The sequence below is a fragment of the Rissa tridactyla genome, chromosome 18 (assembly GCF_028500815.1).
Source record: "Rissa tridactyla isolate bRisTri1 chromosome 18, bRisTri1.patW.cur.20221130, whole genome shotgun sequence".
Lineage (NCBI taxonomy): Eukaryota > Metazoa > Chordata > Aves > Charadriiformes > Laridae > Rissa > Rissa tridactyla.
Window position 1 is genome coordinate 4,154,320 of NC_071483.1, and position 15,552 is coordinate 4,169,871.

Genomic DNA, 15,552 nt, shown 5'->3' on the forward strand with positions numbered 1-15,552 from the left:
GCCTGGCAGCGTGTGTGGTTTGTGCGGGCAAAGCCCAGGCTGGGCCGGGGGATGCTTTGGGGCTGGGGGGTGGCAGCTCCCCACCATGGCAGCCATGCGATGGGGCTGCTGGGTGGGTGGGGGGGGGCAAGGGCGAAGAAAGCAGCAGGCAAGGCTCAGGGAAAAGGGGCACCTGGGGGTCTTTAGTGCAGACAAGTTGCCAAAACCCACCGCAGAGCCCTCGGGCGCAGGCAGGGGCTGCCCACACTGCTGGAGAGTCCGACCAGCGCGTCCTCCTCTAGTTACCCTTGGGGGCACTTTTATTCCGGATTTCAGCCAGTTTGCCGGCCAGGAAGCCCCAGTGGAAGGCCCCTTCCTCCGGCTCCCGCAGGTCGCTGCCATCGTCGCCCGGCGGCTCCCCGGGGCTCTCGTCTGGCTCTGCGGGGGACACCCCCTTGTCCAGCCCTGACGCCTGCTGCCACTTCGTAGCAAAGAGATCCCAAAAGCCGGGCGATTTCTCCGAGGGGGGTGGCTCAGGCGGCGAGGCAGCCAGTGGGCTGGGGAGAGAGCGGGGTTGCGGACATTGGTGTGGGGACACTTCTTGCTGGGACTGCCCCCCACCGAGTCCCCCGTGTCCCCCTGCCAGCCCCATGGGTATAGGCAGGGGAGAGGGATGTGGGTGATGGGGTGGGGGGGATGAGGGGGCTCGGACAGATCCAGGCTTCGGGGTCCCCCCTCCACTGAGCTGCAACTTACTGGTCTGCGCAGGGCTCTGGGCTGAGCAGCTGGTGCTCGTCCTCGCGGGTGAAGAGGGACGAAAGCGTCCGCCAGCCCCGGGCACCCACCCCCTGCACCTGCGGGGGAGGCAGCACCGGGTTCACCAGGGATATCCAGGTCCCAGCAGGCCCCCCCAGCCCCCCGCTTCCCCCAGCCTCCTCCTCACCTTCCTCGCCAGCTGGGACACGGGGCTGGGTCCCTCCTCCATCAGTGTGGGGGGCTCGGCCGTCTCCATCAGCTCAGGGGGGTCTCCCTGCAACGAAGCCTCCAAGTGAGGGGGGGGGTGCAGGCAGGGGGAGGGCAGGGAGGTTCGTCACCCCGCTGCGGGGGTACCCAGGTGTGACAGTACCCCCTACCCTACCTCCTCCTGCAGCACCCCATCCTCCCGTGCCCCCCCCAGGGTCTGCAGCACTTTGGCCTTGTAGAGCCGCCAGAAGCCCTGGGTCATGGTGAGGGGCTCCGTGGGGCCAGGAGGCAGGAGCCGTGGGGAACGAGAGGGGTGCGGGGCTGGGCCCCGCCGCGCTGCCCCGGCGATCCTGTGGCTTCATTAAAGTTTCAGGGGCTGCTTTTTATGCACAAAGGGGAACCTGAGCCCGGGCTGAGCCGGGGGCAGCGCGGGGGCGGCTGCTCTGGTCACCCACAACCCCCCCTTGCCCCCCGCCCCAACACCCCAGTGCCCTCGCCTACAGGGGACCCGCAGGGCTGGGGTTGCCCCAAGCCCACAGTACGGAGCGGGCGCTGGGGCTCGGCGCTGCCCCCGCCATGGGTCCCCATGTGTAATTGATCACCCAGAGGGGAAGGAAACACGATCAGTGCCGGGACGCGCTGCTCTGAGCCCTCCCCAGCTCATCGCAGCAGTTGACCGGGGCAGCACGGGCCACTGTCACCCCCTTCCCGGAGGCCAGGCCCTGTGCTCCACCGCGGGGGCAGCCTGGGGACGGTTGCCACCGGGTGCTAGGGACCCTTGGGGACGCGGTGGTCCCCCGGTGCCGTTCACGGCCGCGGGGCAGAGGGAGGGGGCCGGGCCGGGGGGCGTGGCCTGACGCGGCGGGGGCGTGGCCTATCGCGGTGTGGGCGTGGTCTGTCATTGACGGGACACGGTATGCTGCGGTGTGGGCGTGACCTCGCGCCTCGTGGGCGGAGCCTGTAGTTTCGTGGGCGGGGCGTAGCGGGGCGGGGCGGGGCCTGCGTCCGGCCGCGCCTGCGCAGTCGGGGTGCGCGGTGCCGGCGTGCGTCCGCCATGTCGCCGCGCAATGGCCGCCGCACCGGCGCCCACCGGGCGCACTCGCTGGCCCGGCAGTTGAAGACGAAGCGGCGCCGCCGCGACCTGGACGAGATCCACGGCGACCTGCAGCCCGAGAACGCCGCCCGGCTGCTGCGCCAGGAGCCCGACCCCGACCTGCCGGGCTGTGCCCAGTTCTACTGCCTGCACTGCGCGTGCGTGGGCCGGGGGGGGGCCTGACAGGCCCGGGGGTGGGGGTCCGGGGGGGCCTGGTCGTGGGGGGGGCTGGGGGGGGCTGGGGAGGGAGGGCTTTAACCCTTGGGGGCTTGCCCTGGGGTTGGGGGTTGCCGTGGTCCTGTGGGGGTGGTGGTCGGGGTTGTTTTTCCTGATCCTGGGGGGGTCCCGGGCGGGGGGGGGGGGGGGGGGTTGTCCTGGTTCTGAGGGGTCCGTGGAACCTGGGAGGGGGTTGTCCCGATCCTGGGGGGGCCCTGGTTCCCTGGGTGGGGGTGCTAGTCCCGGCGAGGAGGGCTGTGATGCTTGGGGGAGGCTTGCCCTGATGCTGGGGAGTTTCCTGGTCCTGGGGGGTCCCTGGAACCTCGGAGGGGGTTGCCCTGGTCCTGGGGGGGGGGGGGGGGGTCCCTGGAACCTCGGAGGGGGTTGCCCTGGTCCTGGGGGGGGGTCCCTGGAACCTGGGAAAGAGCTTGTCCTGGTCCTGGGGGGAGGTGCCTGGCTCCTAGGGGGGCGTTGTCCTGGTCCAGGGGGGTTGCATGGCCTCTGGGAGGGGATTGTTCTGGTCGGGGGGGGGGGGGGGGGGGGGGGGATGGTCCCGGTGAGGAGGGCTCTAATGTGGGGCAGGATCTTCTCCTGGTCTCGAGAGGGATTCTAGCCCTTGGGGGGAGCTTATTCTGGTCTGAGGGACCCTGGACCCTTGGTAGGGCGCTCCCCAGCCCTGCTGCCCCCTCAGAGCCCCCTGACCCCCAGCCTCTTGTCCCCCCCAGGCGTTACTTCGTGGACCTGAACAGCATGAAGGAGCACTTCAGGTCCAAGGTGCACAAGAAGAGGTAAGGGGGGGGCCTGAGCAGGGCCTTGAGCTGCCCTATGGCTCTGTGTCCTGCCCCAGAGCAGGCTCCGGCCCCCCAGCCCCACGTCGTCAGGGTGAGGCGGCTGATGGTGTCATTTCTGGGCTGCTCTTGTTTCGAGGGGCTGGGGTGGAAGGCTTCAGCCCTCCTCTCTGCCTTCCCCGCAGGCTGAAGCAGCTGCGGGAGGCACCGTACACGCAGGAGGAGGCCGAGCGCGCCGCCGGGATGGGCTCCTACATCCCCCCCAAGAAAGTGGAAGTGCAGACCCAGCCGCTGGAGGAAGTCAGCGAGATGGAGGCGTCCAGCTGAGCTTGGACTCAGGGGCCGGACGGCTCCGTGAGGGCGTCTTTGTCCTCAGCTTTGTGAGAAAAACACGCCCCAGCGCAGCCTGCCAGCAGGCAAACGCACCGCTCCTCCCGACAGCCCTCCCGGCCGGAGCACTAACGAGGAGAAGGAGCCAACGAGACCCTGGGTGCCCTGGCTGTGTGTCCTCCTTTTCGGGAAAGGGGCAAGCCGCTTTGTCCCTGAGCACTGGCGTGACTGTATGCTCGTCTCTTTGCTTTTAGAGCGGTTTTAGGTCTCTTTCCTTGGGTCGGAGGTTCACCCCGGTGAGTCACCCATTAAAATATGTCAACCAACAGGCCGGCGGTGTTGAGAGCTCTCTGTGAGCGTGACCCAGGCCCTCTGGAAGGTGGCAGCTGCCCCTTGGGGTGACAGACAACCTCTCGGTGTTGTGTTCTTCCCAATTACACAAAGGGAAATAAGTGCCAGCCCGGAGGAATGGCCTCATCCCGGTGCTTCTGCCCTGGCAGGGTGATGAAGGTCCCTCTGCATTGCCCTCCTGGCAGGGGGGTCCCAGCCTCCTGGAAGCAGACACGGGGCTGCTTTTTGGGGGGGAATATGTGCTTGGGTGAACTCTTCAGGCACTTGGGTCTGTAGCGAGCAGCTCGTTGTGGTGCTGGCCCTGTCCGAGCCTTGAGGGGGGAGTGATGGTGTCTCCCCCGGCAGGGACCCTTCTAGGCTCCTGTCCCTTAAAACCCAGCGCCTGCAAGTGATTTCATCATCCCGGAGGGCTGGGCCTGCGTGTGCGGCGTGATCAGCCTCCCCCCGCCATGTCCACCAGCCTGATGCTGCTGTGATCCCGCCGGTCACCCTGCCTCCGCCTGCCCGGCTCTCGGGGGACTTGGTGTGACAGTGTCACCACCCGCTGCCGCCTGTTCCCGCAGGGTGGGTCTCTCCGATGCAGCAAAACCCTCAGCCTCGAGGTTCATCCCTCCTGATGAGCTGGGGACGGGGCAGCAGAAAAGGCAGGATGACAACGCAGCTGGTGCTCGGCAGGAAAGGGTTTATTTCCAGGAAAGGGTTTATTTCCATGCAGCCGGCCTGGATTTGTGAGCCCCCCCCGGCCCCGGGGGAATGGAGGAGACTAAATCACTACATCTAGCTGTTGGCATCTCGCTAGCGGCAGCTCCGGGCTGCGGCTCCGTGCGGGTTCGGTGGGTGCGAGGGGACCGGGAAGGTTACAGACGCCATCCCAGCGGGATGCGCCTGCTCGGGGGACACATCGCTGACCCCGTGGCCCCATCTCCACCCCCACCCCCAGCCATCGTTGCAGAGGTCGGTCTGGTCCCAGCCCTCCCCGCCGTTACCTAACGGCGCTCGGCGCTGACCTCCTTTCCGTGGGACCGGGCTGGCTGCGGCCACAGCAGGGTCCCTGTGGGAACGAGGGGGCTGATGCTGCTATTGGGGTGCAAGGGGCCCCCTCGGACCCCTCTGTTAGGGGGGGAGATGGAGGTGGACGCGGCACCGGGCTCCACCGTCCGTCAGTCTGTCCGTTTAGCTTCTGGTTGTCTTGTGGCCAGATCCTGGTGTGTGGCAGCGACTCTGTCAGGGGCTCAGCCGGCAGCTCTGGAGCTGGGAGGTGGCTTCTCCGTTCTCCATCCCGGTCGTTGAACCAGCTCCCGAAAGCGGGGACAGACAAGGAGACAGAGGCGCGTGTCCCCGAGCCCCAGGGTATCACACCGCCCGGGGAACGGAGGGAAGGGCTGGATGTGGCGCAGATCAGCCGGAAAGGATCCGCATCCGGCAGCTCTGCTCAGGGGGGGACCGGCGAGTGGAGGGGGACCCCAGCACCCTGCTGGGGGCCGTCCCCACGGTCCCACCGGCCCCCTCCTCACGCCTCCGGGGGGGCTTTGGTGGGGCCGGCCATCCTCCGGGCGCTGTAGATGGAGAGGCAGAGCCCGGCGGCCGCCAGCAGCAGGGCCAGGGGGGTCAGCAGCCGCCCCCCCGGCTCGGCCCCCCGCCCCGCCGCCAGCTGCATCTGCAGGGGGAGAGAGGAGAGGAGAGGAGAGGGGAGCACTGCGAGACCCGAAACCCCGGGGACAGGGGACCTGAGGCTGTGCCCTGAACGTCCCCATCACACCCAGCTGTAAGAGTGCTGGGGGCAGCTTTGTGGCCCCCCCGGGGCATCCAGGGGTGTTTTTGGGGTGCCCCACGCAGCGTTTGTGGGGTTCCACCGGCAGCACCATCTCTGCCAGCCTGGAGCCGGGATACGGCCGGGCATGGCCCCCGTGGCCAGCAGGCCCGGTGTGCAGCGCAGGCAGGGTCCCAGGGGTCCCCACGGGTTCCCCCCACCCTGCTTGCCCCTTACCTGGAGCAGTCGGAAGTACCCCGGGGTTAAGCGTCGGGGGCGAATGATCATGTTCGCGGTGGCGAGTGGCAGGATCAGGCCCTGTGGGGCAGCAGCAGCGGTGGGGCTGGGTCCCCCTAAAACCCCGGGACCCCCGCCCCAACCACCGCGAGAGGGGTCTGCGTCTGTCGGCCGCCTGCCGTCCCCGCGGCCCCCTCGGGAAGGGCGGCACGCACCCGGCGAGCGCTGAGCAGCTGTCAGCCCCGATCAGCGCCCGCTGCTCCCCCAAGCGCACACGCTGGGGCGGGGGGAGACGGGCGCCGAGGCGCAGGCGGGGGGGGCCAGCGCCAGCCCAGGGCGGATCCGGGGGGGCAGGAGAACTGGTCTTGGTGGGGGCAGCCCCTCTGCAGGCCTGCACGTGGGGTCCACCCTGCCTCAGTTTCCCCACCTGCGAAGGAAAGGGTGGGAATTGTGCCTGGGGGGGAGTGTGTGACCTCCCCCGAAATCCCCCAGCGGTGAGGAGGGGGCTGAGCAGGGGCTTCCCCCAGGCTCGGCCAGGGGGTCTGTGGGGCCAAAGCTGGCTCCGGGGGGGAACATGCATTAGTGTAATGAGTTCCGTTGGGACTCAGCCCTCACTGCCTGCAGTGGTTGGGGGCGAGGGGAAACACCTCTCACAGCTGGGGGGAAACTGAGGCTTGGGGGGGGGTTCCCTGGGTGGGTGCTGTTTCCCCGGGGGGAGGTTTCGGCAGCCACGTGTCATCGTCCGGCCCGTGACTCACTGGGGCGCGTCGTGGGGCCTCGCCCCACGGGGTCGTACTGGGCTGTACTGGGCCGTACTGGGCGGGCGGCCCCGGGGCGCGGCGGAGGCCGCGGTGAGCGGCACACGGTTGCGCCAATGGGGCCGCCCGTCCCTGGCGCAGGTGAGCGGCCGCTCCCGCCGCCGGTTCCGGCCTGGCCGCCATGGAGCCCGTGGGTGCCTGGGGCCCCGCACAGGCGGCCGCCTGGCTCCGAGGTGAGCCCCCCCCCCCCCACCGCCGCGCCCCAGCTGCCCCCCACCCCAGAGGGGGACCCCGCTGCTGTCCCTGGGGTGGGGGTCTGGGGTGGCTTGTCCCTGGGTTGAGGACACACGGGTGGGCTGGTGTGGCTGGGGGGGCGGCAGACATTTCCTGTCCTTCACCCCTTGTCCCTGGGGGTGGTGGTGGGGGGCTTTGTCCCTGGATCTGGGGGGTGGGGGGGGTCCGGCCATCGCTGCCATCTGGGCTGAGACCGGGCGAACTCATTGCATGGAGAGGGCCCTCCCGGCAGCCAGGGGTCACCTGGCCAGGGGCCAGCGGGGACATCAGTGGGGGGGTGCTGTGTGTCCCCCCCCCCCGGTGTCCGGCTGGTGCTAGGGCAGGGCTGTGGCAGGGCTGGACGCGGCGGTGCAGGGGTACCCCTTCGAGGCCTGGGGGCTGTCGGGGCCCGACCTGCTGGGGCTGTCGGCGGGGACCCTGGAGGCGCTGGGCGTGCAGCGCCTGGGGCACCAGGAGCTGCTGCTGGAGGCCGTGGAGCAGCTCCGCGCCCTGGTGAGTGCAGGCGCCCATGGGTGCTGCGGGGCTGCCGTGGCGGAAGGGGGGGACGTGGGGGGTCCCTGGGCTGGGTGGAGGGGGGAGACATGGGGACACCCTGGGCTGGAGGTGGGGGAATGCAGGGGCACCCTGGGCTGGTGGAGGAGGATGTGGGGACCACCTTGGAGTGGGTGAAGGTGGGGACACAGGGACACCCTGGATTGGGTGGAGGGGGGACGTGGGGAAACCCTGGGCTGGGGGGAAGGGGGACATGGGGAAACCTTTGGCTGGAGGTGGGGGGGACACACAGGGGCACTCTGGGCTGGGTGGAGGTGGGAACATGGGGCTGGAGGAGGTGGATGTGGGGGGCACCTTGGGGTGGGTGAAGGTGGGGACGCAGGGACACCCTGGGCTGGGTGGAGGGGGGGACATGGGGACACCTTGGCTGGAGGGGGAGGATGTTGGGGGCATCTTGGGGTGAGTGAAGGTGGGGACAACAGGGACACCCTGGAATGGGTGGAGGGGGGGACACGGGGACACCCTGGGCTGGAGGAGGAGGATGTGGGGGGCATCTTGGGGTGGGTGGAGGTGGGGGCACGGGGGCACCCTGGATTGGGTGGAGGGGGATGCAGGAGGACCCTGGGCTGGGTGAAGGGGGGGGCATGGGGGCACGTTGGGCTGGGTGCAGGTGGGGATGTGGAAGAAGCCTGTAGACCCTCACTGCCCTCCCATCCCCCGGTGTCCCCGTGTCCCCCCCCCCCCCCGCCAAGGACGTGGGGCTGACGAGCACCAGCCTGCGGACGCTGACGGAGAGGCTGCGGGAGCTGGCGCAGGACATCCAGGGCCTGGTTCTGGGGGGGCCGCCAGCGGGGGCTACCCCCCGGCCACCCTCCCTCGTCCTCCTGGCCCGCGTCGTCGACCTGGTCGGGGCCGCCAAGGGGCTTTTCTCCTGGCTCAACAGGTCCGGGGCGAGTGGGGGCACCCATGGGTGCTGGGGGCACCCTGTGCCCAGGGCTGAGCTCTCTGCACTCACCCCCACCCAGGTACCTCTTCTCCACCCTCAACGACTTTTCGGCCAGCCGGGACATCATCCTGCTCTGCGCCCAGCTGGCAGAGACGCTGCAGTCGGTGGGTGTCCGGGGGCGGGGGGTGGGGGGGGGGGGGGGGGGGGCATGGTGCCCCGAGGCCACGGTGATGGGCACCATGACAGGGTTGGGGGGGGGAAACCAGGCATCTACTCTCCTGTCCCCCAGAGCTCTGCCTGCTGGAGCGGGGGGAGAGCTGGGGTGAGGGGGGATGTGGTACAAGGGGGGGTTCCCCGCAAGGCCCCCCCCAGCTGGGATGAAGGTGGAGGGGCCATCCTGAGCCATCCTGTCCCGCTCAGCCCCACGTCTTGTCCCCCCCAGGACCGCCCCGCGGCTGAGAGGGACAGCCAGATCCTGCGGATTGTAAGTGCTGGGTGAAGAGGGGGTGGTGGGCATGGGGGGCCCGGTGCTGCCAGGGCCCCCCCTCAGCCCCCCCCCCTTCCTCTGCTGTCACCCCCAGTGCCAGCACATCGTGGGCATCTGCGAGAGCATCGTGGGCTGCAGCCCCCCGGCGCTGCTGGACCGCAGGGCTGTGCTGCAGCGCGTGGGGCTGGCGCTGCCCCCCGGCCCGTGGGGCAGCCCCCCGCTGTCCCCCGACACCCCGGTGCTGCCCCCTGGCCTGTGGGGGAGCCCCCCAACATCCCCTGACACCCCGACACTGCCCCACAGCCCCTGGGGGAGCCCCCCGATGTCCCCTGACACTCCGACGCTGCCCTCTGATCCCCTGGAGAGCCCCCCACCGCTCCCCACCGCCCCGCTGGTGAGTCCCCAGTGCCCCCCACTGCCCCAGGACCCCCCCGCACCCTACTGACGCTTCCCTCCTGTCCCCCCCAGGGCCTTGAGATCACCTCCACCAGCTCCTGCCTGCACTTCGTGTCTGCGACCACCTCAGAGGTGAGTGAGGGGCCACCCCTCCCAGTCTGTCACCCCCCCCAGGTGCCACCCTGTCCTTCAGTCACCCCCTTTTAGCGCCTGCCCTGGGGAATACCACCCGTCCCAGCTACAACGCATCCGGCCGGATCGTGTGAGACTCTTAGGGCCCTAATCTGCCCCCCCAGCCCCCCCAACCCAGGGCACGGTCTTGGCTGCCTGCAAGCCGAGACCGTGCAACTCATCTCATGAGTGAGCACAGCCTGGGCCATGGTGGGAGCCACCAGCCGCTCCAGCCGGTGCTGTGCAAGGTCAGGCTGACGGTTAATGGTTAACCCCCCCCCGGGATCTCCCCAGCCGGGAGAACTGTGTGGATTAGCTGGGGGGGGCGAGCACCCTGGGGCCGGGTACCCCACTCCCACCCTGCCTCTGCCCCAGGCTGCCCATGGGGGCCGCATCCTGCCCGGAGACGAGATCGTGCAGGTCAATGAGCAGGTCGTGGTGAGTCGGGGAGGGGGACGGGGGCTCGGGCGCTGGCTCCGGCAATGAAGTTGTGGCCGGGGGAGCCCTGGCATGGTGGGGGGCTGCGGGGCTGGGAGGATTCGGGGGACGTGGGACCTGCAGCTGGGGGGGCTTGGGGGGACAACAGGAGGTGTGATGTGCAGAATGCAGGAGCTGTGGCTGGGAAAGGTCCGGGGGACACAGGAGCTGCTGCTTGCGGGGGGGTTGAGGGATGCAGGAGCTGCAGCAGGACAGGACGTGGGGGATGCAGCAGCTGGGGGGGGTGGTTTGGGGGATGCAGGAGCTGCTGCAGAGGAGGATTTGGGGGACGTGGGAGCTGTGGCCGGGGAATTGTGCAGGACGCAGGGACCGTGGCTGGGGAGATCTGTGGGATCTGCAGCCATCTGGGGAGATCTGCAGGATGTGGGGTGCAAAGGAGCGGCAGCTGGGGAGGGTTTGGGGGATGCGGGAGCCGTGGGGCTGGGAGGGTGCACGGGGCTGGGGCTGGGCAGCGTGGGGCCGGGGGCCACGGGTCACCAGAGGGGTGTGCAGGTGGGTTGGACACGCGTCAACCTGGAAAAGAAGCTGCTGGAGAAGACGAGCGGGGTGACACTGGTGCTGAAGAAGATCCCCCTCAACCTGCCCGGCTCGCCCCCCTCTCCCAGGCAGCAGGTGAGCAATCCCAGTGCTCCCAGTACAGCACCAGCGCCGCACTGGGCTGTGCTGGGAACCAGGCAGGGGTGCTCAGAGCTGGGCATCTCCCATCACATTGGTGGTCCCTAAAGCTCTGGGGGACCACGGTGGGATACGGGCTGGTCCTGACGCTCCATCCGCAGCTCCCGGGAACAGTTTCAGACGCTGCGGATCCCCCTGGCACCAGGAACGGCGAGTGCCGGGTCAGCCCCGTGTCCCTGACCTCCAGGTGAGCGCTGTCCCCTGCCACCCCAACGCCCCCAGCCTGGAGGTGTTTGGGTGCCCCTTCCCAGCTCTTTTTTGGGGGGAGAGGTGCCGGCAGCGTGGCAGCTGCCTGTGAGCTGCCAGTAGTCTTAAGGAATGAAAAAAAAAAAAAGTGTCTGTGTTTGTAATTCATTCACTTGGTAACGTTTTAATGGGGTTGCAACTATATTTAGACATGACCCTTCTCCTCTCCCGGAATGGAAAGGCGTGCGCGGAGCCGGCGGCAGGGAAAACCGAGGGTGCCCCAAGGGAGTGTGGGGCCAAACGGAGCCCAACAGTGGGACCCCCGCAGCCATCGAGGGGGTTTTTGGCTCAGGGATCCCTTCTCCCCCCAGCGCTGCTGCTGACTTGGACTCGGGGCCAGACTCGGCGCCGGACCCCGTCACCGACGGAGAGGACGGAGAGGAGGAGTGGGACTCAGGGCTGCCCGGGGGGGCCGTGGGGCAGCTGCTGGGGCTGCCTGGCTGCGGTAGGAGGGGAGCGGAGGGGGCGACTGGGGACGGGGTTGTTTCTTCCCCCAGGACGGGAGGCTGGAGCCCCGCTTGCTGTTTGCAGGTGCTGCAGAGGAGGAGGCGGCGTGGGAGGGGGGCACCCCGCCGGGCACCCCCTGCTCCCTGGGTGTCCTCGCTGCCGCCGAACCCTGCGTGGCAGAGCTCAGCCCCACGGCAGCCGCTGCCACGGGGGCTGGGGGTGCAGAGCCCGGCCAGCTCCACGAGGAGGTGAGAATTGGTGGGAGAGGAGCGCTGAGCTTCAGGGGGGCCCCTGGGGACACATCACAGGGGGACATGCGGGACTTCACATCCTCCCTGAGCTGGGAGGCAAAACACCCATCCCTGGCGGGGGGGGTGTGTCCCCTCTGAGCTCGCTGCCGTGGGGTGTGCGAGTTGGGGGTCCCTAAGGCATTGTGGGTGCTGCTGGGGGGGGCTCAGATAACGCTGTCCTGCCCTCACCCCCCCCGTATGATCCCTAACCCCTCATCTCTGCCTCCCCATCCAGGGCAGTCCCCAGCCGGGACGGAGACCGAAAGGTGAGCGGGATCCTGCCGGGGCTGAGGCGAAAGGGGCTGGGGGCTCTCCTGGGCTTCTCCCCCCTCTCCCCCTTGCCCGCTTTTGACCCCCCCCCCCCACCACCACCGCTGTGGCCGGCAGGAGTGGCGACCAGGCTGAGCCGCCGGCGGGTCTCGTGCCGGGACCTGGGCCGGGTGGACTGCGATGGCTGGCTCCTGAAGAAGAAAGACCACGTGGGCTTCATGGCCCAGAAGTGGAAGCGGTGCTGGTTTGTGCTGAAGGGCCACACGCTCTACTGGTACCACCACCCCAACGTGAGTGGAGATGCTGGGGGTCCTCGCTCCCCGCCTGGGGCCGCCGAGGCGGGCGGTGAACGTGGCTGTGTCTCCCTCGCAGGATGAGAAGGCTGCAGGTCTCATCAACGTGGCCACCTACGACCTGGAGAGCACGAGGGAGCAGAAGAAGAAATAGTGAGTGGGGTCTGTCTCACCCTGGACCTCCCAGCTGGCGGAGGAGGGGAGGATGCTGTCCCAAGGGCACGTGCCGATGAGCCCTGAGCCCTGCTGGCTGCCACCACCTGCATGTCCCTGCGGTGATGGCGGGGGACCCACGGGGATGTGGGGGATCTGGATTGTAAGATCCCATCTTACAATACAGGAGCCCACGCTTTGAGCAAGATGTGCATTGCGTTACTGGTGTTATCCGGGCCATCTCCGATGGCAGGGAAAAGCCCAGACCCCTGCGCTGGATCAGGATGGGGGGGCTGTGGCGTGGGGGAGGCTGGATGGGGGCTCGGGGCTGGCTCGGGTGCCGGGTAGCCCCACCAGCAAGGGCTTGTCCTCCTCCAGCGTGTTCCAGCTCTCCCATCAGAGGTACAAGCCCTTCGTCTTCGCCGCAGAAACGCTGGCTGATTTGAGCATGTGAGTAACGCGCCGGTCGGTGACAGCCCATCCTGGTCCCAACCGCACCGGGCTGGCCATGACCCTCCGTCTGTCTGTCCATCCTTTCCTTCCCCAGGTGGGTCAGTCACCTGGTAACAGCCAAAACGAAGTACACGCTGGCCCAGCAGTCCGTCCCAGACAGGGAGGAAGGTAACGGGCCCTTCCCCGGGGTGGGAGACGGGGTCGGTTCCCCTGTGGGAGTTGGGGACCCCACGGGGAGCTGCGGGCTGGGGGTCCCAGTGGGACAGCTGTGCCCGGCACTATGGCCCCTGCTTGGGACCGCTGGGAGCTTTGCCGGTGATTTGGGGGATATGTGAGAAATTCTCCCTGAGAGGAGGGCGGGGGTGATGCTCAGCCCTGGGGAGGGCGGGGCGGGGGGGCAGCCTGAGGCTTCCCACTCCCACCATCCTCCCCCATGGCCTCCAGACTGCTACAGCGAGACAGAAGCCGAGGACCCCGATGACGAGTCCCCCAGGCAGGGATGTGACTCGGTGAGTGGCCCTAGGGGAGATGCTGGGGAGGGGATGGGAGATCCGTGTCTCAGCTCCTGCCCTGTCTCTCCCCCAGCCAAAGAAGAGGCTGCAAAACGCCCCGGAGAAAGCCCAGCTCTTCCCGGCCAGCGGGGAGCCCAGCAGCGCAGCCAGCAGCCCCCAGGGCAGCCCCCGGCCCTCCTCGCCCTTGGGTAAGTGCTGGGGGGTGACATCTGTCACCCTGTCGCCTTGTGTGCACCCCTTAATCGAAGTTAGGGCCACCCTTCTGCGGGTGAGTGTGCGTGCTGGGGGGTAACTCGAGTTGTGATGTATTTGAGTGAGAACCATGTAGTGCCCTGGGGATGCTCTCGGGGCAGGCTCAGGTGTGGGGGCAGCCCCATGGGGTTTTGGGGCTGCCCCCCAGCTATGGTGCCCCTTCTCCTTGCCCAGAGCCCTCCGGGGAGGATCTCGAGTGCCTGATGCGGTGCCTAAAGCAGGGGGGGGTTTCCCTCATTGGGCGGCAGCGGTTCCTGACACAGGAGCAATGCCGCAAGTCCTTCATCCGGCGCAACAAGAACCCCCACATCAACGAGAAGGTGCATGCGGTGCGGGCCCTGCAGAGCACGCTCAAGGTGGGAACCCACAGCCCCTATGCCCCTTCCCCCAAAACCCCCTGCCGAGGGGCAGCCACCCCAAAACGTGCCCTTTCTTCTGGCAGGCGAAGCTGGAGGAGCTGCAGGCCCTGGAGCAGCTGCTCAGCGACGCTGCACTCACCTCGGAGAAGTTCACGCGCTGGAAAGAAGAGCACCAGGAGCTGTACCAGGAGCTGCGGGAGTGGTGGGCACGGCACGAGGGCCAGGACCCCGACGGGGGGCTCAGAGCTGAGCACAGCCCCCCCGAAGAGGCGGCTGAACCCTGACATAACCTCTCTGGCACAAATCGTTGCTGATAAAAATCACGATGCTGCAGGAGCAAAGCGGGTGCTCTGCTAGGGGCCTGTATGGGGGAATTGGCGACATTTTTGAAGGCTCAGCGCCCAGCATGGACTTGCCGCAGGAGAAGTGCCTTCTGCTACATCCCCCCCTCCCTGGGGCGGGACATCGCAGTGACAGTCTTGCTTTTTTCAAGGACGTTTTGCCTTGGCTGTATGTTGGCAATGAGGGCCTTTTCCTGGAAGAACTTGCCCCCACCGTGCACTCTGGCCCAGCCAGGGTCTTTTCTGCTGTAAATAAAACTGTGTTGACATGGGCTGGTGGTATTTCTTGGCGCTGAAATGTCCCAGACAGTGACACCCATGCCATGAGCCACCATCCTCAAGGGGCAGCGGCATCCCTCTGTGCTCTGCTCCCCTCTCCCCAGCCCAGCTCGGAGGGTGATGGCATCCACCCATGGGTTAGGTGGACAGGGACGGGCTCCAATGGCTCTGTGAGGCCAGGAAGGGTGATGAAGCATGGACGGTGTGCCGGGAAGGGCAGGGGTGCTCTGGGGGAGCTCACAAGGGCCAAGGGGAGAGTGCGGGGCAGGATGGGGAAGGAGATGTGGTCACCCTGGAAATGGCAGAGGGGTCCCACTCCTCCCTGTACCACCCAGCCCCTTATAGACGTGCTACAGCTGTGTATGGGGATGCTCTTTATTTAACAGCAGCTGCAGAGGCTCAAACCTGCATCAGGATTAAAGCACAATCAAGTAACAAGCAAGTGAGTGAAAAATTAAGAGTGAAAAGAGGTAAAGATGGGGAACGGACCAACCTCTTTGCCCAGTGATGGTCCGAGGGGTGTCCAGGGGTGCAGGACGGCCATGGCAGGAGGCTGAGGAGCCACTGTTACCCCACAGCAAGCAGGATCATCCTGTGATGCTCATGGCAGGAACCAGTCTGTCCCAGTGCCTCAATAATCCACCTCGTAAGGCGCAGCGGCCGGCCTCAAGACGAACCCCCTCTTCCTGCAGAAGCTGGTGGCCAGGCAGACACCAGCCAGCACCTCTGCCCCTCCGCCGCTCCAGCCCAGGTAGAGACACGTCCCCAGGTGGAAGCGGTCTGCCGGAGGGGTCTGTGGGCTGGCCAAGTCCTGCAGCACCCGATGAGCCATGTAGGAAGTGGCACCAAGGTACATGCCACCCGCCAGCATCAGCAGGAGCCCGGCAGTGGCTACCAGGTTGGGCCGTGGTGGGGGGGCCCACCACCATGCCCCCAGCATGGCCAGGGCATAAGCCAGGGCCCCCAGCAGCAGCGAGCCCACAGCAGCCGCTCTCAGCACCCACATGGGCCAGAAATGGGCTGTGTCCTCCGGGAGGGCACGACAGGCTGGGCCCAGCTGGGTGAATGCCTCCACGCAGCTCTCCCAGAGGCCGTCGCTGAAGAAGAGGTCGCGGGGGTAGCCGGGCCGCTCGGGCAGCTCCCGCCACCGTGGGGTGGCCGTGGCTGCCAGCAGCAGCACCCAGCCCATGGGGGCCAGCACCAGACCCCACACCAGGGAAAGGGTCCCCATTG

General features: G+C 67.8%; 4 protein-coding genes across 4 annotated transcripts; 2 read left to right on the plus strand and 2 right to left on the minus strand.

Moving 5' to 3' along the window:
• Nucleotides 1–269: 269 nt before the first annotated feature.
• Nucleotides 270–1,309, minus strand: C18H1orf232 (chromosome 18 C1orf232 homolog). The gene is made up of 4 exons (XM_054223505.1): nucleotides 1,118–1,309; nucleotides 923–1,009; nucleotides 736–833; nucleotides 270–536 (listed from the first exon to the last, which is right to left on the minus strand). The coding sequence occupies exons 1-4, from the start codon at nucleotides 1,202–1,204 to the stop codon at nucleotides 278–280; spliced, it is 531 nt and encodes a 176-aa protein (XP_054079480.1). The 5' UTR covers nucleotides 1,205–1,309; the 3' UTR covers nucleotides 270–277.
• Nucleotides 1,310–1,951: 642 nt separating this feature from the next.
• ZNF593 (zinc finger protein 593) lies at nucleotides 1,952–3,697 on the plus strand. The gene is made up of 3 exons (XM_054223991.1): nucleotides 1,952–2,193; nucleotides 2,977–3,039; nucleotides 3,225–3,697. Exons 1-3 carry the CDS (start codon nucleotides 1,997–1,999, stop codon nucleotides 3,364–3,366), a joined length of 402 nt encoding a protein of 133 aa, XP_054079966.1. The 5' UTR covers nucleotides 1,952–1,996; the 3' UTR covers nucleotides 3,367–3,697.
• Nucleotides 3,698–6,643: 2,946 nt separating this feature from the next.
• Nucleotides 6,644–14,306, plus strand: CNKSR1 (connector enhancer of kinase suppressor of Ras 1). The gene is made up of 21 exons (XM_054223992.1): nucleotides 6,644–6,698; nucleotides 7,094–7,251; nucleotides 8,004–8,194; nucleotides 8,277–8,361; nucleotides 8,640–8,681; nucleotides 8,779–9,078; nucleotides 9,153–9,212; nucleotides 9,627–9,689; nucleotides 10,242–10,361; nucleotides 10,526–10,611; nucleotides 10,982–11,115; nucleotides 11,202–11,365; nucleotides 11,643–11,673; nucleotides 11,795–11,967; nucleotides 12,050–12,123; nucleotides 12,502–12,573; nucleotides 12,671–12,744; nucleotides 13,021–13,085; nucleotides 13,162–13,276; nucleotides 13,515–13,696; nucleotides 13,783–14,306. The coding sequence occupies exons 1-21, from the start codon at nucleotides 6,647–6,649 to the stop codon at nucleotides 13,981–13,983; spliced, it is 2,442 nt and encodes an 813-aa protein (XP_054079967.1). The 5' UTR covers nucleotides 6,644–6,646; the 3' UTR covers nucleotides 13,984–14,306.
• A 644-nt stretch (nucleotides 14,307–14,950) lies between these two features.
• Nucleotides 14,951–15,508, minus strand: LOC128919019 (claudin-7-like). The gene has a single exon (XM_054223965.1). The coding sequence runs from the start codon at nucleotides 15,506–15,508 to the stop codon at nucleotides 14,951–14,953; it is 558 nt and encodes a 185-aa protein (XP_054079940.1).
• Nucleotides 15,509–15,552: the final 44 nt, after the last annotated feature.

Coding starts and splice junctions, on each gene's coding strand:
- C18H1orf232 (XM_054223505.1), bottom strand. CDS start 1,204: ATGACCCAGGGCTTCTGGCGGCTCTACAAGGCCAAAGTGCTGCAGACC. Junction 1,010..1,117: donor ATGGGGTGCTGCAGGAGGAG/GTAGGGTAGGGG, acceptor GCTTCGTTGCAG/GGAGACCCCCCTGAGCTGAT. Junction 834..922: donor TGTCCCAGCTGGCGAGGAAG/GTGAGGAGGAGG, acceptor CCTCCCCCGCAG/GTGCAGGGGGTGGGTGCCCG.
- ZNF593 (XM_054223991.1), top strand. CDS start 1,997: ATGTCGCCGCGCAATGGCCGCCGCACCGGCGCCCACCGGGCGCACTCG. Junction 2,194..2,976: donor TTCTACTGCCTGCACTGCGC/GTGCGTGGGCCG, acceptor TGTCCCCCCCAG/GCGTTACTTCGTGGACCTGA. Junction 3,040..3,224: donor TCCAAGGTGCACAAGAAGAG/GTAAGGGGGGGG, acceptor CCTTCCCCGCAG/GCTGAAGCAGCTGCGGGAGG.
- CNKSR1 (XM_054223992.1), top strand. CDS start 6,647: ATGGAGCCCGTGGGTGCCTGGGGCCCCGCACAGGCGGCCGCCTGGCTC. Junction 11,674..11,794: donor GCCGGGACGGAGACCGAAAG/GTGAGCGGGATC, acceptor TGTGGCCGGCAG/GAGTGGCGACCAGGCTGAGC. Junction 11,968..12,049: donor ACTGGTACCACCACCCCAAC/GTGAGTGGAGAT, acceptor TCTCCCTCGCAG/GATGAGAAGGCTGCAGGTCT.
- LOC128919019 (XM_054223965.1), bottom strand. CDS start 15,508: ATGGGCTGGGTGCTGCTGCTGGCAGCCACGGCCACCCCACGGTGGCGG.